The 24,803-nt window shown below is 39.5% G+C and overlaps 2 protein-coding genes and 1 long non-coding RNA gene across 5 annotated transcripts in view; 1 reads left to right on the top strand and 2 right to left on the bottom strand.

Moving 5' to 3' along the window:
* f8 (coagulation factor VIII, procoagulant component) overlaps positions 1-3,866 on the bottom strand; it is a 17,428-nt gene extending 13,562 nt beyond the window's left edge. For both annotated transcript variants that reach the window (XM_034883205.1, XM_034883206.1), the window contains exons 1-6: positions 3,603-3,866; positions 3,226-3,326; positions 2,796-2,918; positions 1,576-1,788; positions 727-909; positions 454-557 (exon numbers count right to left, since the gene is read on the bottom strand). In XM_034883205.1, the coding sequence (XP_034739096.1) occupies positions 454-557; positions 727-909; positions 1,576-1,788; positions 2,796-2,918; positions 3,226-3,326; positions 3,603-3,772 (894 nt within the window). In that variant the 5' untranslated portion in view covers positions 3,773-3,866. The remainder of the gene's footprint in view (positions 1-453; positions 558-726; positions 910-1,575; positions 1,789-2,795; positions 2,919-3,225; positions 3,327-3,602) is intronic.
* LOC117951492 overlaps positions 1-9,665 on the top strand; it is a 23,467-nt gene extending 13,802 nt beyond the window's left edge. The window contains exon 4 of the long non-coding RNA XR_004658196.1: positions 9,654-9,665. This is a non-coding gene — a long non-coding RNA (uncharacterized LOC117951492). The remainder of the gene's footprint in view (positions 1-9,653) is intronic.
* On the bottom strand, positions 7,344-23,979 carry zgc:152774 (uncharacterized protein LOC553526 homolog). Of its 2 annotated transcripts, none has more exons than XM_034883207.1 (17): positions 23,831-23,979; positions 23,632-23,704; positions 19,693-19,825; positions 18,428-18,648; positions 18,153-18,300; positions 16,937-17,090; positions 15,610-15,738; positions 14,204-14,323; positions 13,983-14,086; positions 13,482-13,610; positions 12,835-12,951; positions 12,247-12,324; positions 10,656-10,695; positions 10,145-10,530; positions 8,564-9,044; positions 8,241-8,416; positions 7,344-7,671 (listed from the first exon to the last, which is right to left on the bottom strand). In XM_034883207.1, the coding sequence occupies exons 1-17, from the start codon at positions 23,867-23,869 to the stop codon at positions 7,500-7,502; spliced, it is 2,700 nt and encodes an 899-aa protein (XP_034739098.1). In that variant the 5' UTR covers positions 23,870-23,979; the 3' UTR covers positions 7,344-7,499. The 2 variants fall into 2 exon arrangements, with proteins under 2 accessions (XP_034739098.1, XP_034739099.1); XM_034883208.1 differs by having other exon boundaries at positions 10,145-10,515.
* Between the last annotated feature and the right edge of the window lie 824 nt (positions 23,980-24,803).

Below are 24,803 nucleotides of genomic sequence, written 5' to 3'. Positions count from 1 at the left end.
TTTTTGGAAAAAGGCTGCAATGAAACAAAGAGTGAAAAATTTAAAGGGGTCTGAATACTTTCCGTACCCACTGTAGAACTCTCTGTTGTGCCTGGTTGTCTCGGAGGAAGTGTAACGTCAACAGCACCATGACTGCTTTTGGGTCACCATTAAATATCATATGACTGAATTGGGTCTGTGTGAACAAAACTGCAGAGCCAACGTAGTTTGCTTGAGTTTACTCCGTCCGCACCTCTGCGGGCGCGCAGGTGTGTGTGTGTGTGTCAGTGTGAGTGTCAGACCAATAAGCTTGCACTTGCTTGGTCTCATGTACCGAAATTTGGTACCGTTTCATTTAAAGTGAATCGGTCCTCATTAGCACCGACGTAATTCGGTCGATATCCCAAAAAGTACAGGGTTCGGTACCCAACCCTAGTTTGCTATGACTGTGTTTTACATGAAAACTTGAATTACCTGCAGAGTGTGACCCTGGAACTGAATGGAGTGGATTTCTGGAGCTGTGCCCATCCCAATCAGATGCCAGAAAACATGATTACGGCCTTGACACATTGTCAATCCTACAAGAGAGAGAGCGAGAGAGAAAGATAGAAAGAAAGAAAGAAAGAAAGAAAGAAAGAAAGAAAGAAAGAATATAAGCATACAGTGCAGCCACTGATAATCTGAGCAGAGTTAACAACGCAACTTCATCAAATAAACTCCCTGTCTACAGCCAGTCCGGTTCATTACCGGGTAACGTAGAGTTGACGTATCCATTGATGGTGTGGTATTCCTTGCTGCCGGTGCTTTTCTTGAACTTCTCCCTGGTCCTTCTCTCTCCAACCTCTCCATACCAACTCTTGGTCTCATCAAACACTGCAAACAGCAGGACAAACGCTGGATTCCTCCTCTTGCCATTATCTGTGAAGGCACCTGGGAAAGTACACACACACAAACACACACACACACACACACACACACACACACACACACGATGATGATGAAGATGCAAGATGTGATAATATAATATTTTTATCTTAATATCTAATATTTTATTTCTAATTTTGAATTTTTTTTCTTTAGAGTAAGTTAAACCCCTGTCCAATAGGGGTGGGGAAAAATAATTGATTCTTAGATTATCTCTAGAATGATTCAATGCTCGATGCTGATGAGTTAATAATCAATTATTAAAAGAATTTGCTGAGTTTAATTTAAAAGTTTTCCAGACAAGTACAAATCAGAAAACAGAGTGACTGAAAGAGGATGGGATGACGGACAACAATTTAGAGTTTAGGCAAGAATGCAGGAAGAAAAAACACAAAAATGGCAAAAAGGAAAAAAACTTCTTTTCATATACATACACATGATCTAATAAGACATAGATCAAATTATTAGGCAAAAGACATATAGGCTGTTCATCTACTTTATCACATTACATCTGACCACTTCATGTTTCATGTTCTAAGAACCACCTTTAACATGACATGGAAGATTACTGTGAGAGAAGGTGACTTTCACAAGCATGTTTAAGGCTTAGGAGACATAGTGTTTGTGAAATTAGATGCTATATATGTGCCCTTTGCCCAAACACACACTCACTTGGTTTGCAGATGAGCAAGGCACCAATGAGTCCTGAGTTTACATCTCGGACCGTGTCCACCTGGGATGAGTAGGAGTAGGTTACGCACTCTGGGTCGCTGATGGTGGGACCATCATTGTGGCTGATGTCCCAGACATACTTATAGTATCCTCCTGGAGAGACAGCATCGTCCTCCTTCTCCTGGCCGGCTGTAGAGTCATCATACCCGGCTCCTGGAAATAAAAAAGGTGCAGCATGACTCGGAAAACAGGTGTCCCAAGAATACGTGTAATTTGGTCTAATCTTTATACTATAATGATGGACAAAAATATTGTACCGAGGGACTCTGATGATATCGCAGAAAATACAAATGACATAAAGTTGGAGAAATTGTGGGACTGTTTGAAATTAAAACTTTCAAAATAAAAAACATGGGTTTACAATCTGGAATAAAGGTGAAAGTGCAGGCACACGCACACCCACGGGCAGCAAATTTGGTGTGATTAAATCTGTTTAGTGATATAATTCTTGTATATGTCAGGTACAGCTTTTCAGATTATGAAGAACTTCATTATAGGAAGCTACCCTGTGGCATGAGCCGTTAACAAGAACTGACCGCTTTGGATCTACAGCAGCATAAGAACATATGCCAATGCCTTCAGTAAATAGTATTAACCTTAAAAAGCTTTTTGGATCAGGGGTATTTTCTTTGCAGTTGGTTATTGTAGTTCAAAGGCATCTTACATTAGATATCAAGCAGTACGACTGACCGTTTGGCTCCAACATGTCGTAAACAAATGCACACACAAAAGGATTATAACCGTCGCTTGCTGGGATTTCTCAAGAATAAGGAGGCAACTTTGTTTATGAATATCTCAAGGATTATTATGACACTGTCATTTCTAAAATGGTTCTGGTTAGTGGTAATGTGACATTTATATCCTTGCCTCCTAAAGGAATGACTCTCTCAACATTATGTCGAACGTCAGCAAAAAAAGAGAAAGAAGCATGTGAGTAAGAGGATCAGTTTGGAGTTTTTCCTTAAAGCTCTTAAAATAGGATTAACTCATCTACACTGTAACATGGATATCACATTAAAAAGAAATTATGAGTCAAAATGCAGTCAAAAACTTTACTAGAAAAAGTATGCTGTTGACTAGTTTTTTTTGCTTGAGAGACAGTAAAAAAAAAAAAAAAAGGTTCAAAGGATGACAGCAGCTCCTTTCATTCAGTTATTTACCTTCAGACTGTTTCCAGTAGGTGATCCCCACAGGGCTGATGCTGTAGGACTGGGAGGCCAGGTTTTTAAAGTGGACCACCACCCTGTCACCAGCTCGGCCAACAATCACCGGACCTTGAATACCTGCAACCAGAGGACACAACCTTCTTAAAGAAGTCAAACATATGACCCCTTAATTTAAGACAAATCTGAAGAATCATGCTCTGAAACTATTACATTTTGTTCTTTGTGTTGAAAAGTCAAACAAAAACACTATTGTTGTCCCCAACATCAGTCTTCAAATCATTTTCCTGAGTGTAAAGCTACAAAATTTAACTGTCAGGTTCTGGCTAATATTTTCTTTAATATGTTTATTTATTTCATTAATAGCGGAGTATAAACCACTGTTAAAAATGTGAAAAATAACACAATATCAAAAGAGCATTCCAACCTGTCCATGCTGGCCTTGGCTTGGGGACAGTGTATGTGGAATCTGTATACTCCCTGTAAACTGCCTTGACGTATTTTTGAGGAATATCTTTGGATCTCTTCCTAAAAAAACAAAAGAAAACAAAACAATCAAATATTTAAATAAGAAATTAGAAAGAAAACAGTTTAAAAAGTCCCCTCTTAATCACTGTTAACCATCTGAATAAATTATAAATTTGCCATTTTTTTTAACCAGTTTCTAATAAATTCCCCCCCAAAACCACGAGCCTGTATAGGAAGAAAAGCAAGCCAGCTAGTCCTGAAGTAACTGACTTTGAAACCGGCTATGAGTTCTAAATGACAGACGGGTTTGCCTAAATTAAACAGGAAAATATTCACCTTTGGTCAGACGCTGGGTCAACATCGGCATAGACATAGTCCCAGCCAATTTCTACAGCTGCTATATAATACTCTCTAACAACAGCAGCAGACTCCTCTGCTTTGGCGTCTTCCCCGACAGAGAAGCAGAGCAGCGGCAGCAGTAGGACCAGAAGTATCGCGGTTCCCATCGCGGTCAGCTGCACCGTGTCCCGGGTGAAACACTGGCCGGCTCTGCGGCTGCTGCTGGGACTGAACCATTTAAAAGGGAGGGGGAGGAGAGAAGATGCAACAACAGGGAAGCTGAAATTGCACACGGGGGCGTGTAGAGTGTGTGAAGGTGGTGGAGGAGGACATTGGGCAAATTCATTTGAAAAATTGTCTGTTAATACATTTTATAACCAACAACATTTATAACTGCATTATTAAAAGAAATACAGGGTAAATTACAGCCAAAGGACTGTTATTAATGGGTTAGAACTGATGATAAATCAACCATTAATAGTAACAAGAGTTGATAACATAGGACACAATTCCTGAGCATTTTGCCGACTGTTGGGTGTGCTGTTGATACTGTGATGCACAACTTTAATAGAATACAATAACAAGCCACACATCAGATTGAACAAATACTCTATCTATCTGTAAATTAAAGGAAAGTCCGTGTGTCTGTCTGTTATTTGCATATCTCTCCAACCGTTGGATTGGAGAGGATTTCAAACTTGACAAGTGTCTTGCTATGCAAAAGTTTTAGGCAGGTATGAAAAACTGCTTAAAACTAAAAATGTTTAAAAAAAATGAAGTGTTAATGGTTTATTTTAATCAATTAACAAAATGCAGTGAATGAACAAAAGAGGAATCTAAATCAAATCAATATTTGGTGGGACCACCCTTTGCCTTTAAGGCAACACCAATTCTTCTAGGTACACAGTTTTTGAAGGAACTCTGCTGGTAGGTGGTTCCAAACATCTTGGAGAACTAACCACAGATCTTCTGTGGGTGTAGGCTTCCTCAAATCCTTCTGTCTCTTCATGTAATCCCAGACACACTCAAAGATGTTGAGAACCGGGGTTCTGTGGGGGCCATTCCATCACTTACAGTACTTCTTGTTGTTCTTTACACTGGAGATAGTTATGCCAAGGCTGTATGTTTGGGTTGTTGTCCTGCCAATTTGCCAATCATGCGCCTCCCTGATGGTGTTGCATAATGGATGAGTATCTCCCTATATTTCTCAGCATTGAGGACACCATTTATCCTGACCAAATCTCCAACTCCATATGCAGAAATGCAGCACCAAACTTGCAAGGAACACATTGCCTGTAGACACTCATTTTTGTACCTTCTGCAAAAGTCAAATATTTAAAGTTTTGACTGTCTTTTGCCCCTCTTCCACTGCACAGCACAGAACCAGAGACAGAGTGGGTCGAAGAAAGCAGCAGAGCTTTGACAGCTACAATGTGAAATACACCTCAGAACCACAAAAATGTGCAAAGTAGCACTAGGCCTACTTTGGACTGTCTTGGACTTTGAATAAACAAACGACAATTCCCAAATTTAAGAAGTTTCAGAATTCCACACATGAAATGCACAACCAGCTACAGCCAACAAGTGGCAGAGCGTGATTCCGCTAATAAAGCTCAACAGTCCTGCCCACGGCCGGTTCCGGATGTAAAAATACAATGCAATTTCTCCATTGACAATTGGGGTATGAGCCATAAAATCGCAACAGTCGATGGTAGACTAGCTAGCATGGCTAGCATAGACTAGCTAGCATGGCTAGCATACACTATTTTTGAGTCACATTGTTGCAAATATCAGATGATTATGCATCATTCCACAAAATGGTTTGTCGTCTGTATCATCAAGTTGTTCAGTAGGCTATCCATTAGCCTACAAGAATGTCTATATGTCAGTGTGTTTGTTATAACACTAACAATGTTACTGTCTGCAAAACAAAACCCCAGCTTCAACGTTTACGGTCCAGACTCTAAGCCTGTTAGGAAATGAACACAAAGTGTTGAATTTGCTAATGATAATAATAATGAGACGAGATGTAATGACTGTGGCGATATCAACATGCAATAGCGTTGACCAAAAAGACAACACTAAAATGGAGTTTAACAAAAACTCTCTTTATTTGCACTGTACTCGGTCCAGTTCTGGTGGTGGATTAACACAGATGTGCTGATTAGCTCTCATTACAGGCCGGATGTGTAGCACACTTTCATGAGTCCATGAGGCAAATGTCTGATTATTTATTATTAATTATTGTGATATTTTGTGATTAAATTAATCTGGCATGTTCTCTGTCAGGTAAATGTAGCAGTAGCCTACAATGTCTTCCTCTGATGAAGAAGTACACTGTAAGTCAGTAGTGTGCTATGCAGTGGAATTTCTATATTAAGTGGTTGGGGTTGTATTGGGGTGCAAGGGTTCTGGAGAAAGATACACACAGCAATACAACAGGCCAAGCAATCGGCCCGTTCCAAACAGGCACATTTTGAACTAGTATAATTTAATTTCCTTTACTTAATTTAGGATTCAGCTAACTGACGCCCTGGGCAATGGGGGACAGAGAACACGGTAGTCAAACAACTAAAAGATTGTCTTAAATTAAATGATAGGGGGGATTTCCCATGTTGGCATAGATAACACTCAAAATGTTGATTTGAGAGAAGCATGTTTAACTAGGCTTAACTGCCACCTTGTGGCAAATAAGAGGTACCGTAGAACGTTTGCATAGGTTTAATAAAGAGCATTGAAAATGAAGAGGCAGTGTGTAGTATGTAATGGTTTAAGTAATTTAATGCAGAACACAGAATGTGTGAACTAAATATTGAAACAAGCCTGACTATGTTGACCTTATGTGTGTAGGACCAAAAGTCCATCCTGTTTACATCCATGGTTTTGATTAAAACCCTCATGTACAGTGGGGCTCGAAAGTTTGGGCAACCCAGGTAACAATTTGCATAATGTGCATAAAGAAGCCAAGAAAAAATGGAAAAATCTCCAAAAGTCATCAAATGACTTATTAGACATTTGTATAATATGTCACAAAAAGTTAGATTTTATTTCCATCATTTAAACTTTCAAAATAACAGAAAACAAAAAAATGGCATCTGCAAAAGTTCGGCCACCCTGCAGAGTTTATAGCATGCACCTTTGGAAAGCTGAGACCTGACAGTGTTATGGATTGTTCTCACTCATTGTCTGCAAAGACCAGGTGATGTCAATCTTAAGGTTTTAAATGCCCAGACTCATCTGACCTTGCCCCAACAATCAGCACCATGGGTTCTTCTAAGCAGTTGTCTAGAAAACTGAAACTGACAATAGTTGACACTCACAAAGCAGGAGAAGGCTATTAGAAGATAGCAAAGCGTTTTCAGATGTCAATATCCTCTGTTCAGAATGTAATTAAGAAATGGCCGTCATCAGGAACAGCGGAAGTTAAAGCAAGATCTGGAAGACCAAGAAAAATATCAGACAGAACAGCTCACGGGATTGTTCCAAGCTGTGATACTTGCCAAAGGGAGCAGTACAAGGTATTAACACCGCAGGGAGCCTAAACTTTTGCAGATGCCATTTTTTTGTTTTCTGTTATTTTCAAAGTGTAAATGATGGAAATAAAATCTTTTTTTGACATACTATCTGAATGTCTAATTAGATTTTTCCATCTTTTCTTGGCTTCTTTATGCACATTAATACAAATTTTTACCTGGGGTGCCAAAACTTTCGAGCCCCACTGTATTGTACTCTTATTATAGTAATAATTAGTAAAAAAAGTAGCAATACAAAAAATAGCAATTAATCATACTTAAAACAAAAACAGAATTTTAAAGAAAAACAAATTCCAACTCAAACTTTGCATAAGAATAAAAGGGAAAAACAAGACAATCTCTGACAGAAATTAGCTGGATTTTATAACAGTACTGGTGATAGTTTCAACGAGTTGACCTCTATGATCTGCTGTAAGATGTTGTCCACGTCGGAGGTGTCCAGGCTGATGCCGGTCAGGTCCAGTTGGGGCAGGAGGACCGTGAGAAGCGCCACCACGTTGTTGCGGATGGTGCGCAGATTCTCCTGTGAAGATCTGATTGGAGATCAGCTTTGTTATTAAAGCTATGCAACACTTTAGTCGATCAGGTGAAACTCTGTCTAGGGGAAATTCCCATTTTATTTACGAAACGGCAAAAATGGAGAACAAGAACGTAGAAATAAGTGTAAAAGAGGACATGACATAAATGTTTTTGGAGAAGTGAGAGTAGATGAAACAGTAGAGAGTTGACAAAGATAGAAGCAGACATTCATTCTAACATTGTTTGGATTGGTTTATCTTTTAGGCATTCATGTCCCTGCATACTGGAGGTACGTATCGACGGAGGTTTATATCTAAAAGTCAGCAGTTTTGTCATGCAAAATCTAATTCAATACTGTACTGATGTTCATGTTCAGCTATTTGTAAATGTGTCCTTACCTTACAGAGATAGTAAATAAAGTTTCATGCACTGAAATTTTAATTTTTTAATTTTTTACTGCTATCCACTACAAAAATCTTCCAATAAAAACTACGATTGAGTATCAGTTTCACTTAATTTCTGACCAGTAAACAACTCCTTATATACAGTTGGTGGTGTCTCTATGTCTGTCTAGAATACACACCTGCTGTCTTCACAGGCCTCGCTGTCACTGACTCTCGTCCTGCTTGGAGTTTCTGTCTTCTTCTTAGGTATGTTCTGCTCAGCCTGCTCTTTGGGAACACACACAGCTCTCGCATCCAGGACCACCACCTCCTGCCGTCCTGGAGCCCGGGCCGGGCTGCTGGATGAAGTACAGCTCTGATGCAGAGGAAACAGAAGATAACTCAAGATGTCCAACGATTCTTAGCAGACGGGCTAGAATAAAGCATCTTTATTTAACACTGTGTTTGTAATGTACTGTATCATCGTATTGAACCTAAAATATTTGGGCTAAACTCAGCTGACCTCAGCCACCTCCGTCTGGCAGGCGACCTCTCTACTTGCTGTGGATGCTGGCGGAGTCACCAGCCCTCGTATTGGCTGTTTAGCGCTGCTATCAGCAGTTGTCATGGTGCCTTGAGATGTCTTTGTGAATTCCAGACCTAGAAGCCTTTGGAGCCTCTGCACCTCTTTCTCCAACCCAGCCAGCTTCTGCAAATTCGCTTCCCGGTCACTACCTTCTGGAGGCAGCAGTCTGCTCGGTTGCCCTTCTGTTCGACTCAGAGGAGATACCATCACAGTCTGGGTACAGGGGAGTGAGTGGGTCCAGGTGAGGCAGGTGGGGGTTCGCTGAGCCGCGTCACTTGGTTTCTTGTCTCGGCCGCTACTGTCTTGCTTGGTCTTCTCCAAGGATAGTGGCTCGACTTCTGAGGAAGGCTGTTGACCCTCCAAAAGACATGACTTCTTTTTCACAGAGTAAATTGAGGATCCTGACTTCCTTTTGTGGCTACAAAGGATGAAAGTTAATCAGTTGGTTTGTTTAGCATGCAGATATAAACTTACATACACTAAGCATCAATGACAGCATTTCCAGGGCTTCATTTTGTTGACAAAGTTAGTATTATTAATATTATGAGATAACGCAGCTGAAAACAAAGACAGGGGTTTCTGGCTGAAAAAGATGGAAAGATGGCACCTCATTCACAACATACTGACCCTTCAGTTTATCAATTTCTTTATTTTAAATGGGAAAATGACAAACTGCCAATAGCAATCATTGACAATTAATTTATAATGTTACTGCATAATTGAAAAAGGACAGTGCTAAAGAATTCTACACTTAAATGGGGGGCAAAATAAATGATGAAAAGATTAATTTTGACCATCCCATTTGCCATACAAATGCCATACTAAGCAGTATTTTTTTTTTTACTGCAACCATCAATTCTATCCCCTCGTAGCTTTTTTTCTGTGTTGCGTCCCTGACCTGGCGTAGTAATGTGAGTTATGCTTTTAATGGTCAGGTCTCATTAACTAGCCTACAGCCTGCCACAATGTCTTTTTTACCACCTACTGGAGCACCACCCTGCAGTTATTTGGCCCAATGGTCATGAAGTGGAATGAAAAGGGTTAACAGGGTCAGGTTTAGATCATTTGTGGAGAGGGAACTCTGGTTTGTGTACAAAGACACTTTAATATCATAGATTTGACAAGAACTATTAAACACACCCTGAAGACTGCTGATAACTAAACAGACATAGTTAAAAAGAAATGTCTCAGTCATCAGTCAGCAGCAATCCCCATTGGTGTCTTTTATCTGCTGAACGTGGAAAGTTTCAGCAAAGGTTTCAGCTTTCAACTGCTTTACCATACCCTTTCTGATATTCTCTGCAAGTCTTTAATTGGGGCCTGAAATGAATGAACAAATATTGGCTGAAAAGGAGGAGAAAAAAACCTGTAAAACTAAAAATCAGAAGTTGAAAAGAAGGCAGTAAGGTGTAAGTTATATAAGTAAAGATGACTGTAAAATACACTGGTGAAAATATCTTTAAGGAAGATTTTTCACAAGTCTGAGCTTACATACAGTACACATGCAGCATAACCCACCTTAATGTGTTGTTATCTTCTCTTTCCAACAGCTTCACGATTGTGTCTTTCATTTTGTCTCTTTCTTTATCTTCAAGGCTGAGATCATTTGTCTCATTTTCCTCATGTGTGACTTGTGTCTTGTCTTTAATGACTGTGCCTCTTTTAACGGCCTTCTGTGGCGTGTGTGACACTCTATGTGCATCATCATCTATGTGTGTGTCTGTATGATGATATGCCAGGTGATCTGTGCTTGTCTGCTCTGGTGAGTTTTCCTCTGTGTGGCATCGACCTGCTGTTCTTTTGTGATCAGGCATGTGTGTGTGCTGGAAGGTAGGCTGGCTTGGCTCTGATGAACTGCGAGAGAGGATTTGATGTTCAGCCACTTTGTTCTGGAACTTACACACCTGCAACAAAAACAACCAAGCACACTTACAATATACACAATATATCCAGGAGTTGTATAGCACAATAGCACACTTGTTCCTTAAGCCATAGTAAGGTTGCATAAAGTTTCTAAGTTTTTACAAACCTCCAATGATCTTTCTCGTTTTCTGCTTTTGGGATGCTCTCTGCAGGAAAAAAAAGACAAGAAATAGATAAGCCGAGAGGAACAGATACTCAAAATATGGAGTGGTTTAACTTCAAATTCCAGTTTTAATAACTCCAATAATTAAGCTGGCTCTGACTCAGTTTGAGTTTTTTGGCCTTTCTTCGATTCTGTGCTTTTTTTCTCCCAAACCCTTGGACACCTGAGATCTGAAGGAGTTACAGTGTGTCACAATTATAGCCAATCAGAAAATTGCATAGATAGATAGATCAATTCTTTATTCATCCCGATGAAAATTTTAGCATAGACATTTATGAGAAAATGACTCACTTGACATTCTTAATAAGTTAATGGTCTCAATTGCTAGTTTAAAGTCTTCTTTAATACAGCTTGAAGTTCTTTTTGTAACTCATGGCCCCTGCCGGCAAAGCTGTGCCAGATGACTTGCGTCAGCTTGTTGAAAATCTGCGACTTTCCCTCTTAATGTTTTTTTTTTAAGAATGTTTTTAGGCTTTTCCACATTTCTCTTTAAAGTTAAGATTAGTGCAGAACCGTTGAAACCATACATGATACCGCGTCATCCTCCCCAGCTCCGCCCTCTTGTCCAAATATGGTCACTTATGGCTCCAAAATACCAAAATGGTGACGACCAAAATGCAATCTGCGGGCTTTAAAATGGCATTCCACAAACCAATGGTTCTTTTTTTTTTTTTTTTATGTATGGGTATGACACGTGAACAATGTAACTAGAGCTGTGATGTTGGGTGGTTACAGCAGACGAGTGCTAGAAATTAATGGATGGTGTCCGCCTCGGTGCACCTTGGGTGAGCTTGGCCTGACAGAAAGTTTTGAGTATGCTCAAATAGAGCCATGTACATATCCTTATTTTTTTATATAAAAATTATTTGACCCAAGATTGACTGCAAATGCTTCACTGAAAGAAATCAATAATCCTTAATTTTTCTGATTTGCGGACATTATTTTACTGTCAATGTGTTACCCTGATGATATCATGTGTGACACTCCTCGTTTTACCCCCCCTTGTAGGAGATCTGGAAACACATTTTTTTGGGTGGGCATAAAAAGACAGGCGCTCCAACAGAGCGTCTCAGACCAAAGGGGAATATAAGTGCACCAGCCATGGGCAGTATGAGAAAAATAAATGTTTGAATTAAGTATGAATAGATCTAGTGTGAATCTGAAAAATAGCACAATAGGTCACCTTAAAAATAGTTGTGGATTTCAAATTGACAAAAAAATGTATCAATATTTAAATTCCTTTGCATTTATGAGTAACAAGTCCCTATATTTTGAAGAACTGTCTGATTTCTCATTTCAGTCCCTCTGTGGTGATTACAGTCAGGCAGAGTATAGCAAAACTAGACACACAGCCATTTAAATCCCAAAAGAAGAGTGTGAAACTGACAGATGAAAGCCACAAAATGGCACGTGAACCCACATACAGTACACACCCAGGCATGCAGGACAAGTAGCGGTGTGAAACGTTTGTCTGAGTACCAATTCTCACACAGACGACGTTTGAGAGGTCTAGAGAAATATAATGGGAATTTACGTTTTCTTGTGGTTTTTCTGGTAGCTGGGTGTTAACAGCTCCTCGCTGTCTTCTGCTTCCTCTGGTGAAAAGCAGCTTCTGAAATGAGAAGAGACCGGGCTGAGCAACTCAACTACTGCTAAAGTTCATTGCTTGGTCTTCCTGTTTCAGCACACGCATGAACGCACACGCACGCACGTTTGTTTATTCTGAAAATGCAAACCAAAATTGTACATCACGAAGCACATAGGGGACTCCATACAGGGATTAGGAGTTAATGGTGGGACAACGGAAATAAAAAAATAAAAGACGAGGGAAATAAAAAACTGTTTTTTTTCTCGATTGTTTTCTACATGGCAACAGGGTCACAAACCTTTTCATTTAAAGCTAAACAGCACACTAGAAATAGGTTTGTGAAAACATTTGAGGCTTGAAATAAGCAATGCAATAAAAACTTTAACTTAACTTTATTGGCTTTAACTTTGTATTTGATCAACACTGACTAAGTGGACAGTTTGATCTGAGTTTCTCAAGCCCGGTGCAATGAAATGACTACTTTTGCATGACGTCTGATCCAATCTAAGGAAAGCAATAATTAGAAATACACACCTGTAACGTGGATTGGGGTTCTGGCTGCAGTTCCAGCTTTCAGGAACCACATTGTAATGACTTGCAGGGACCTTTCGCCACTTCAAGCACTCTTCACACTGTAACCAAGTGGGACCCCTGTAAATACAGACACACATGCATGAAAAAGTGTCAGTAAACAGAAGCTGGCGTTAGAGGGGAAGTCCATAAATAAAAGTCAATTGGTTATAAAGGCCCCTAATGTTCCATGCCTGAGCATGTTTACTCGTCTCTGAAGCAGCGTCTCAACTCTGGTTTCAAGCGTTTGAAAAAAAAGAAGAAAAAAAATAGATCTATTTTCACTTTCAGTTAAAATGACGAGCTCCTACAGGATAGGTTATTAAGTGACCTGCGTCTTCCTATATTGTTACTGTCATTATCCATAAAAGGCTTGTAGAACATGGACTAGGCATTTTACCCTCCCAATGGTTTGACAGTTGCGGGTACAGATTTAGAGCCAGATGTACAGTCCCAACAAAAATCCTCTGTCAGTAGCACAGCAACTTGAACATGTTTTTCACATGTTATTTCAAGCACCTTTTACGTATTTTGGAGCAAGGTTGTGACAACACTTGTAAGTGAGGAGAAGAATTTTCTTCAACTATCATATAAAAACATTCAACACTCACTCGTCAGCATCATGCTGGACTACATTTTCATCTTTTTCTAGAGCCTGAAACTCTCGTTCTCTGGCCTTCTTCTCTGTCACTTCTTTCCAATAGTCGTTCAGTTTTAGGCCCAAAGCACCAAGGGTGAGTCTTGGAATAAGAAAAAAGAAAAGACAACACATGTCTAACTTTTTTTTCTCATGTTAGAAACACAACAGCACAAGCTAGAGTGAATTAAGCAAATATTTTTCAATAGGTGTATGGTCAAAGTTACTTTAAAAGATAACGTGATCATTATTAGCTTCCCTGCTGTAAAACACTTTATTTAGCGTCACATTTGCGGAAAATGCACTTCCAGGAAAAGCTGCATTAGTCATCAGTGCTATGTTTCATCATATTGTTAACCACAGCATGAAGCATCAACCTAAGTAGCTAGTTAACAAAACACGTTTTGTGCCCATATTAGCACAAAACGTCTTGTGTTTGTCTTGATTTTGTTTGTTTTGTAAGAGTGTGTTGTACCTGTATTCTTTGGTGTATTCAAAGTCTTGCTTGTTGTGGGCAGGTTTGAGAAAGTTACACTCGATGATACCGATGACGCCAACTCCTGCTCTTTGACCTGAAGCCTGCAGGGAATTGGAGAGTGAGATTTAAGCGGAGGCAGGTATCCAATATTACTAAATGTGTTGCAGAGCACTGCGCCTGACATGCACAAAGACATACAGAAAATCCTTTTCCTCTACCTTCAGCTGGCCGCCCACTTTCTCATAGGCTTTAATGAGTCGGTTCCTGTGGTACATCATGATGCCATAGTGGTCTTTGTTTTTGGGGTTTAGCCCAAAGGTCACCTTCACCTTCTCTTTCTGTCATACACCAGTCAAGGTTAACAACACTGGACATTGGCAGGTTTACCTCTAAATATTTTTCCAAGCTCAAGATTTCAGAGGTGAACACAAGCAAAAGCCAAAAATTCCACATTATGGTTAATACGAATTACAGGAATATTAATGCAAATAATGATAAATATTAAAAAAAAGAAAATCCTGCAATTATTGAAACTACAATTTTAAATGACAGGAGGCAGATTGTTTTGAGAATTGAATCATCTCAAATATAACAAAAACACTATTGCCAATACAATACCTAAATTTCTGTAGGAGTGTCAAAATTACAATTATTGGGGAATAATATAAACACATTATTAAACTTAACCATTGTTTCATTCACATAAGAAGCCAAAGTTTTCAAATGTTGTTCTAACAAGCAGTTGCTCAATAATATTGCCTTAACAACAAAAAAATGCTGGTTTAAACCAGAAAGTAAATAATTGAGAAATAATATCTAACTGGAGATTTAATACCAGCTTTAGGTACTTAACAGTTTGAATACTCTGCTATAGATACATTCCAGTTGGTACCAAAAAACAAGTATCAAGGTTTCCTACTCAGCTCAGCAATTAGCAAATCTTTCATCAGTGACTTAGTTCTCCAAATTACAGAAATGTATTAGTGTTAGCATTAACATTAACTGTCCAGGCACTGTAGATGACAGCATAGTTCTGCATTTGCTTGGCCTTTAACTTGACTCAGGTTAATTTAGGTGCATGAAGTTGGTATTTAAAGTTTTGTTGGATTCTGTTGAACAAACATTTCAGAGCCACTGTGTCTTTCCATCCCCCCAAAAAATAAAATAACAAAAACAGCCAAGATAGTGGTGAATTTTGAATCACAAGGACATGTTCATGTACATGCCTATCTTGCAACATCTTGTACTTCTAATACTTGTACTACTTGTATTGTGGAACATGTTTGGCCACGCCAAACAATACAGTGGAAAGTATTTGCCTCGTTAAAACAAAGAACCAGTTAAAATTCTCCATGTAAAGTTCTTGAGAGAATATGAGACAAACATTAAATATAAAAGTAAAACAAATACATTCTAAAATTATATGGAAACCAAATTAAGTCACATTTCATCTTCTTCTCTCAGACATATGTTGTCTTATCAGATCCTAGCAAAAGAAACACTATCTGATTCATCTCCAAAAGCAACTAAATTCCCACTTCCTGTTTGCATATGAATAAAGGCAAATATAGATAATAACTTGGATTTATACCACCATCTTCATACACAGATATTGTAGGGATACACTGAAGTGGGGTTTGTACACATCATGCTCAATGTGTGTCAGCCTCTTTGACACCAGCTTAGCCTGAATCTTCTTCCCTCTCAGTATAATCTGTGTCCTCGGCTTCAGATACAAGATACTGAGGTAAGCCTGATAAGAACACAGAAACGGACAGAGTGTGTAAAAAGTAAGACATTTTAAATTCAAAACACATACTCTTAAATGTTTTTTGGTCTGACATGATCAGTCAACACTCTTTAGCCTGAAAGTACATTACTTGAGCTTTTAAAACTTAATATTCTCTTGCAAAACAGGAAAAAACTACGTGTAATTATGAATTTTATAATTACAAAGATTGTCAAAATTTGAACATGGTTTTAAAAGGAAACTGGGTCAGTGTTACCACAAAACCATAGGTGCTCCCTCGGTAGTGATGAAGTACTGTTTCATGCTTGAAACACACACAGCCACACAGATACACAGATACACAGACACACACGTGCACGCTATGTACTGTAGGCTCTTGACCAAACATTAACCACAACCGCTAATTCCCCGCTAAATTTCCCCTTGTACTCTACCCCCCATCTTAACTACCAACACTAAAACATGCAAAACTCTCTCATGCTCTAACTGTCCTAACAAGCCTAACTATTGAGGACAAACTCTGTCTCCATGAATGAACGTTCAATCGAATCAAACATCTATACATATATTCTATCTATTTTGTTTTCAAATGCGGAAAGTTTAGGTGGGATTCTCAGCTGATCGCCAAAGCAACGGCGTGTGAAACTGCCTTGACATCATCTTCGCAACACTCACTCAATCCTTTTATCAACAACCAAACAGAGGAACGTTTTAACTTAATCTTCTAGTATCGGCTCAGCTCCCTTGGTACCTCGACCAAGTTGGTATCTAAAATAGTACTAGGTACTATCCACAACTTTTGCTAATGGAAAACCAAAAGTGAACGAGTTGAAATGTATCATGCAGTGGAAAAGTGACATAATTCTTTAAGAGTGTTTTATGTGACTCTTGCCCATCAATAAATCAGTACCATATTTATACTAAAACAGTAAAACAATCATGTACTGTAATCATACACTATATGCATTTGCTGTACTAGTATTGATAAGCTATATTATAATTGCCACTAACCCACAAGACTACCATCATAAATATCAGCCTTTACATTGGTTAGATATGATCTACTGGACCTAAAGGTCATAACTGTAGAGACAGAAAAAGGGGGTTGTTTTGTTAGAACCAGACCTTTAGATGATTCTTGCAAACAGGTGAAACATTCAGCATCTCTCTGTACTCACTTAGCTGACATTTCTCCACTCACCCTAAGACTGTAGTGCATCTCTGGGATGTCATGTTCGGCTCTCAGGGATCCACTGTTCCTCAGACCTTTCTTCAGCTCTTCGATCTGAATCTCGGGCAAACGGAAGTCACTCACATTGCTCTCAAAGTCGATCTCTGGCTTGCCATCTTTGGCCCTTTAGGTTAACGTCAAAAGGAAGGAGTTGTTAAAACAGGAATTGCCACATCACAGCTCTCAGGCTAGGTTTTAAGAGCGTATCTTATGGGCCCCAATGTCCAAACCAATATGTATGCATTGGAGTTCAATTGATTTTTATTTCCTCTGGCTAATCTTGATTAGTTTAGAGCTTAGTATTTTAAGACTATAAACATAGTGGGGACACTTTTCTGATTTGAACATAACGATGATGTGAAACACGAGAATGTCGGAGAAACTCCTACATTTACCTGTTCCCCTCATCTAGAGAACTTTTTATTAAGAAAGCCATGTGTGAAAAGGTAATCAGATCTTTAGAAGATCAACTCCGCTCAATCATGTGTTTTTCTTAAGTTTATGTTAGCTAAAATGCCTACATATTGTCTATACTAACCTATCTGTGCAAAGTTTGTCACCAGCGAAATTGTTTTTATATTTGTTTACTAAAAGGGGGAGATTTCTATGCGCTTCCCTAAAATCTATGATTCATATCGTGTCCCGAGAAAGATAGATTTAGTACGTCACAGATTCAAAAAGCCAATCACGGACTAATTGCGAAAGCCGTAATAGAAACCTGATCACCTCCAGCGCAGAGCGAACTTGTCAGTAGAGAGAGGGAAAGTACACTCATCGTAGCAGTGTTAGCCACTGCCGGTTACAAACTCATAAACAACAGAAACAAATAAAAGATGCTAACCACACGTACCATTCTAATAAAATTGCAAGTTGCCGATTTAGGTGCTGAACAGTATCCTCACTTGAGTCTAGGTCAGACTGACGCCGGGCGCCAAAAATATTGCTGCAGATTGAAAGCAGGCCGGCCTTCCAGACGCCCCGTGATGCACCCCGACCCGCGACCCGCGACCCCTGACCTATCCACCCTCTGAACCTGGTGTGAGTCTAAAACATGTATGGCTGAATGTTTCCAATGTTTTTGACCATCTTAATCCCCACTGTTCATTCCCTGGTCAAAAAGAATCTCTTTGTGAATCTTTTACAATCTTTTTCTTTAACTTTTGACATAAACCCAGCTGATTCTGACCTGCGGATATTCCAGATTAATATCTTGGTGCCTTTTTTTAAGAGTATGGAGTCAAAGTGTGCATGTAACTGTTCCTGGGAGGTGATGATGGAGTGTTGGAGGATGGCTGCCAGGCTGGCCTCCGAGTCCTCAGTCACCACCAGAGACTGTAACATTGGGTTAAGGTCAGGACATAAAGGAACTTGCAAGGTTACAAACATATTCTCTTCCAATCAACGTGAAGAAAAAAAACTCTTATTTTTATCTCCCATGCCTTATTGGTTTAAGAAGGATATTGGTTTGTTGGTTAAAGGGAACAATGGGGACAATGACGGCTTGGGCTTTGATGTTTTCCAGGTAGGTCTGAGACAGCATTCCAACAGTCTGGCAGCCACCATTCTTGGTGAAGATGAGCGCGTCGCGGCCCAGACGCATGGAACCAGACTTGAAACCATTCCCATACACGCCGATGGCCTGCTGACTGGCCTTACCTGAACCCTTCTCTGTAAAACCAAAGCTGGACATGAGGGTGAAAGGGAGAGTAAGGATATAAGGATGCACATTTTGTTTGTATACAGTAACTACAAAATAATGATTAAATTATTATTTTTATTGTAGAATAATCCATAATCAATAGATTTTTATAGTGAAAATTTGCCTTCATATTGCTTGTTTGGTCCAAAACCCAAAGACATATACTTTTCAAAAGCAACAAATCTTCACATTTGAGATGTGAAATGTTTAGCATTTATCTTATTTACAGTGCTGCTCATAACCTTTTCCAATACATACTAAAGTTGACTAAAAAGAGGAAAAAAAAATCCAGCCTTTAGAGACACCACTTTTCTTAGTGAATGTATAGTGTATCGTGAATAAAAGAATGTTCTTCCTTAAAATACAGGGGGCATAAGTATACACACCCCTATGTTAAATTTCCATAGAGGCAGGCAAATTTGTTTAAAGGCCAGTTATTTCATGGATCCAGGATACAATGCATTCTGATAAAGTTCCCTTGGCCTTTGGAATTAAAGTAGCCCCACATCATCACATACCCTTCACCATAATAATATAAAATAAGATATATAATATTAATAAGATATGTATCAGTAATGCAAAATAATGTACTGCCGCAATTCAAAACATGCTAGTGCACTTTCTTTGATAAATTAGAATTCTGGAATAAGTGTCTGGTAAAAAAAATAAGTGGCTGGTAAAATTGGGCATCCACCAGCCACTGTGGCTGTTTCCCACCCTGACGACATGCAGCAAAGGGGCCGCAGATCGGAGTCAAACCCAGGCCTGCTCTGTCGAGAAGCAAACCTCTATATATGGGCGCCCGCTCTACCAACTGAGCTATCTGGGCACCCGTGTAGTTGTAATTGTTATTTGTGTGAATTTAATCGACACTGAGATATGTGCTTCTTTGTGTGCCTGGTCCAAATAACGGTCAAATGACAATTTGCAAAAAAAATTGTTTCTGAACTAACATCCTACAATACATCCTTTGAGAGTTTCTCGTTTACATGTTAACTTCATGTTGATATGCATGTGTATGTCTTACCTGAGCATCTTGTGCAGTTTGTGGGGGGTCATGCCGCTACCATTATCGGTGAAGGTTAGACACAGGTGACCAGCTTCCTCCAATACATTAATCCAGATCTGTTTAGCTAGGACACCAGGATCTAATGCATTGTCTAGAACATGGGAGAAAGAAATGAGTTAACAACCTCAAAAGAGAGATGTAAAAGACATTGTTATTTGGGGGGAGTTCCACTCTTGGTCCTCAAGACAAAGGAAAACATGCATTTAGGCATTCCCGCATAAAGCTGCTTATAAAAACTAATTATTGTTTGCCTCTAAGACATACTGTATTACAAATTAAGAATTTATAACAATATGAAAATTCAGCTTTTTGAGGTGTTTTATTTGACCATCTTTCATTTAGGCTACTAGCCTTACGTCGGCATACTCAGATTCTTCCCAATCTTAAATGTTGTGGGCGGGGCTATGTTTGGCTGGCATCCAGGCTAGTAGCCTACATGTCATAATAACACTGTATTGGGAAGACAATTAGCTGAGAGTTAACCCTATCTAAGCCACTTGATAAGTGTTTTGGGGTAACATTAAACTGAAAGTGAGCCCAACAGAAATGTTGACAATAATCGGTCATTACACAGGAAAACGGTGTGCATACATAGCAACAATAAGATGGTGACGTAGATAGCTCAAAGTTGAATCAGAAAGTTGTAACTTTAATTGTGATGGAAGTTTACAACAGTTCAGGTTGTAATTGGCCCCAATTAGTTACTGTTGCTTCTCTAGTCGAGTGCTACATTAATTGGCTAATAGCAACTCAAAGTTAGCAAAATTAGACATATCACATCAAATGAACTTAAAATTCTCACATATACATTCCTTAAACAAACCTTGTTGCTACTTTCAACTGGAGCTGAACTCAAGTTCAAGTATTATTTATCATCATTTGGTTAACGTTACATTTCCTGCTGTCATATAGTACGTCTAAACTGCTTCAAAATAACATACTTTGTAGTAACATGAAATAACAATACAAAAACGTACACTTATAAAGTATACATATATGGCTCTCTTCCATAAAAGCGTCCTAGTATGCAATGAAATGTGAAAGTAAGCCAGCATGCGCAAAAACAGGTACCTGAAGAAGCTAAATGGATTTCAGAAAGCATTCATTTTATTATTTACATCCGTGCTTTTCCTTCTGTGACATGTACAAAATTAACTCTCTGAAAATATATGAGGCTAATTCCTGCCGGAATAGTTGAAGAAATGAAGACAAATGTACCATTATGTTGCTCTAAGATATATACAGAAAAGTATTTGATACACAGCTGATAGAGATATATAGATATATGTATACATAGATATATTTCAAATTCATGGTTTGTTGTTGTCTTTATCAGTAGTTTATAAATGTAGATACCATGGCAATTTACAATGTACAGTTTGGGGACTGGAGATACAAAATTTCTCTTTTGGTTCTCGAGCTCAAAATGTTTGGGAAACAAAGAGTCTATTTCCATTTACCTGCTTCATACTGTATTATTGTAAATGCTACAACAAATAGTGTAGGAGCCACACAATGTATGTTGTTTATGGTATATTATTTATTATTATCATCATCATTATATTGTGCACTTACAATGGGAAGAAAAAGTATTTGATACACTGCCGATTTTGCAGGTTTTCCTACTTACAGGTACACTGTGAGAGACGGACTCTAAAACTAAAATCCAGAAAATCACATTGGATGATTTTTTAATAATTAATTTGCATGTTATTGCATGGCATACATATTTGATCACCTACCAACCAAGAATTCTGTCTCTCACAGACTTGTTAGTTTTTCTTTAAAAAGCCCTCCTGTTCTCCACTCATTACCTGTACTAAATGCAACTGTTTGAACTTGTTACCTGTATGAAAGACACCTGTCTACACACTCAATCAAATAGCCACCAACCTCTCCACAATGGCAAAGACCAGAGAGCTGTGTAAGGACATCAGGGATAAAATTGTAGACCTGCACAAGGCTGGGATGGGCTACAGGACCATAGGCAAGCAGCTTGGTGAGAAGGCAACAACTGTTGGCGCAATTATCAGAAAATGGAAGAAGTTTGTGATGACGGTCAATCTCCTTCGGTCTGGGGCTCCATGGAGGATCTCACCTCGTGGGGCATCAATGATCATGAGGAAGTTGAGAGATCAGCCCAGAACTACACGGCAGGACCTGATAAATGACCTGAAGAGAGCTGGGACCACATTCTCAAAGGAAACCATTAGTAACACACTACGCCGTCATGGATTAAAATCCTGCCGCGGCCACAAGGTCCCCTCGCTCAAGCCAGCGCTTGTCCAGGCCCGTCTGAAGTTTGCCAATGACCATCTGGAGGATCCAGAAGCGGAATGGGAGAAGGAATTTTCGGTCTAAACTCCACTCGCTGTGTTTGGAGGAAGAAGGATGAGTAAAACCCCAGGAACACCATTTCTACCGTGAAGCATGGAGGTGCAAACATCATTCTTTGGGGTAGCTTTCCTTGCAAAAGGAACAGGATGACAGCACCGTATTTAGGGGAGGATGTTGTTCTTGTTCTCCCCACTGTATATTGTAGGTGGTGGGCTTGTTTATTGCAGCTTAAGCAAAAAAAAGTGTAACTTAATGTTGTGATGTGTGCTCCGACTGACTTTGGGTTGTTTTGGTAGTGCCATCATTTGTGCTCGCTTCCCAACTAGTTTTCATAGTCTTAGTTAAGTACCCCTGGTTGGGAATCACAGCTCTAATCTGCTGGGACCCTTTACATTCCATTCTCTACAATCTCTAAACAAAGCCTCTTTTTTAACTTTTATCAAATTGTAACAGATTTCCTATCTGAAGATCTACCTGCGTTAACCAACCTTGAATCTATCCTCCTATCCTCTTTCTTATCTTTCTACTCCCCCGCAATCTAAGTGACTAGAGCGACTGTTTGAAAATGTATACTGAACCGAATCCTGGTTTGGGTCGCTTAGTTTTCCGAGATCTCATAACAGCTTTCAAAATCAACTCACAGATGACAAGCCAGTACATGATAGGATACAAACCACAAAGCAAGTGTGATTCACAACACCCCATTGCTTTTCTTGTTTGACACGTTCATCTTACTGTTCCTCTCATATCTTAATCAACACCTCTCAGATGCTCTCAACAAACATTAAGGCATAATGTTGTCAGACTTTTAATTTGCTGCAGGGCTATTATTGTGTAACTCGGCTCAGATATACATACATTCCCTTTATGAAAATCGTTTTGTTATGAAAACAAATTCCAGGTGCAATGTCCCAGACTGTGAGAAGAGAAAGCAGTGATGTCATATAGTGCAAACTGTTTAGAGCACACTGCTCTTCCTGTTAAAACTCAGAGCAGCCAACAGACGGTCAGCACGTCTGAACCAATGACAGAGCACAGAGTGGAGGAATGACACTGTTGACAGGCCAGAAACAGACGTTTTGTTTCACGTGCAGGGACAAATCGTCTGGTAATTTATATGCTGTACTAAAGTATGTACCAAGTGTCCCTTTTAACACAGAGATCTGAACATCAACCATATTTTCATATGCGATTAGGCTACTTCTAAAAATGTTCGGAATACTATGACCATTGTAACCTAAAATTACAATAAGGCTACTTGTCATTGGTACATAGTGTAATAACATAGTTATTGCCATGGCACTCAACAGAGACCGACAGGTTGTAACAGTAATAGCTCCAGCCGATGACTGTGGGAAAGAGGAAGTCCATTCGGTCCATTTTAGCAGCAACACAAATATCTGTTCATAGTCCACTTTGCGGGCGACAGCGGAAGGGTGCATGATCTGACAGCAAGCAAACCAAATGGTAACAGCAGCAATAAGCACAGAGCGCGGCAGAGCAGGTGCGCCAGACGGGGACTAGGGTTCAGGCCCAGTCCTTCACGGAGACATAGCCTACCTATTAACTCTGCCACCGCGCTGAAGGGCCAGGTGTGACTTGTAGAGTTGCTGTTCAGGAAGGAAGGACTCATCTGGGGAAGACATTATATATAAATAAAAAAAAAAAATAAAAAAAAAAGTCAGAGTTTTAGTTTCAATTCAAGAAAAGTTATTCTGCAAGTAAATATCGCACGTATAAATCCTGCTAAAATACGTACGGAACTAAGGCGAATCCCATGCTCGCTTAATCTCGCCATTATTGCGACTGAGCGATTTGCATGCTGTGTGTTGTCTGCGCGCTGGTAAGTAATCAGTCACACGTAGTGGGCGTTACTTCCTCTGTGCTACTCTGTCTAAGGAAGTCAACTGAGACAATAAAGAAGAGAGCAAGCACCAATGCCTCGGCTCACTAAAACAAACAGTCTAAAAAGGATGGACCCCCCCTCCCGCCAACTTTTTACATTTTACGGGACATGACTTATTGGTTCTCTGGCACACTGCCTGCGATTGAGACAGTTCACACACACACACACTTTTCCTTTTCCTTGTCCCATCAACAGTCTTCTGAAAAGCCACGTGCACTTGTTGCTGTCAGTGTATCTCTTTGGTGTGATAATTGGTGTTACCAAGCTTTTAAAAAAACACCAAAAAGAGAGTGGTTGTAGGAAAAAATACAAAACTGAAGCACCAATTAGCACCATCTGTTGTCAAGAGACTGCAAAATATCACAAAATTATATGTGCATCTCTCTGTCCCCATGCCTGAACGTTGCCTGAGCTTTCAACATACAGCTAAAGCCAACAGACACACAAGATGCAAATTACACTTGCTGCCCCTAGGGTGCGTCTTTAAGCTATGGTCCTTCACAAGATTGTCAATCCAAAGCTTCACAGAGGTTCACAGATCTGGACAATTAGATAATGGTAAACATTCAGCAAGAGCAGACAGGAATGCAACAGTTCTGTCTTGTGTGTCCATTAAAATGACACATTTGGTAATTGGTTACATGCTTTAGAAGACACAAGCCTCATAATAAGATCCTTTCTAAGTTTCCTGCTAATTGCACTTCACAGAGGAGATTACTGCTGACACTTTATCAGCTCACAACACAAGTTTGACAGTTTAAGTAGGTAAGACAAGGAGGACAGGTTGTCCAGTTAAGAAACCTGCCTGACCAGAAACCGATTCCAT

Source organism: Etheostoma cragini, chromosome 10 (assembly GCF_013103735.1).
Source record: "Etheostoma cragini isolate CJK2018 chromosome 10, CSU_Ecrag_1.0, whole genome shotgun sequence".
NCBI lineage: Eukaryota > Metazoa > Chordata > Actinopteri > Perciformes > Percidae > Etheostoma > Etheostoma cragini.
The sequence above is the reverse complement of the archived record's forward strand: the minus strand, read 5'-3'. Positions and strand labels throughout refer to the sequence as shown.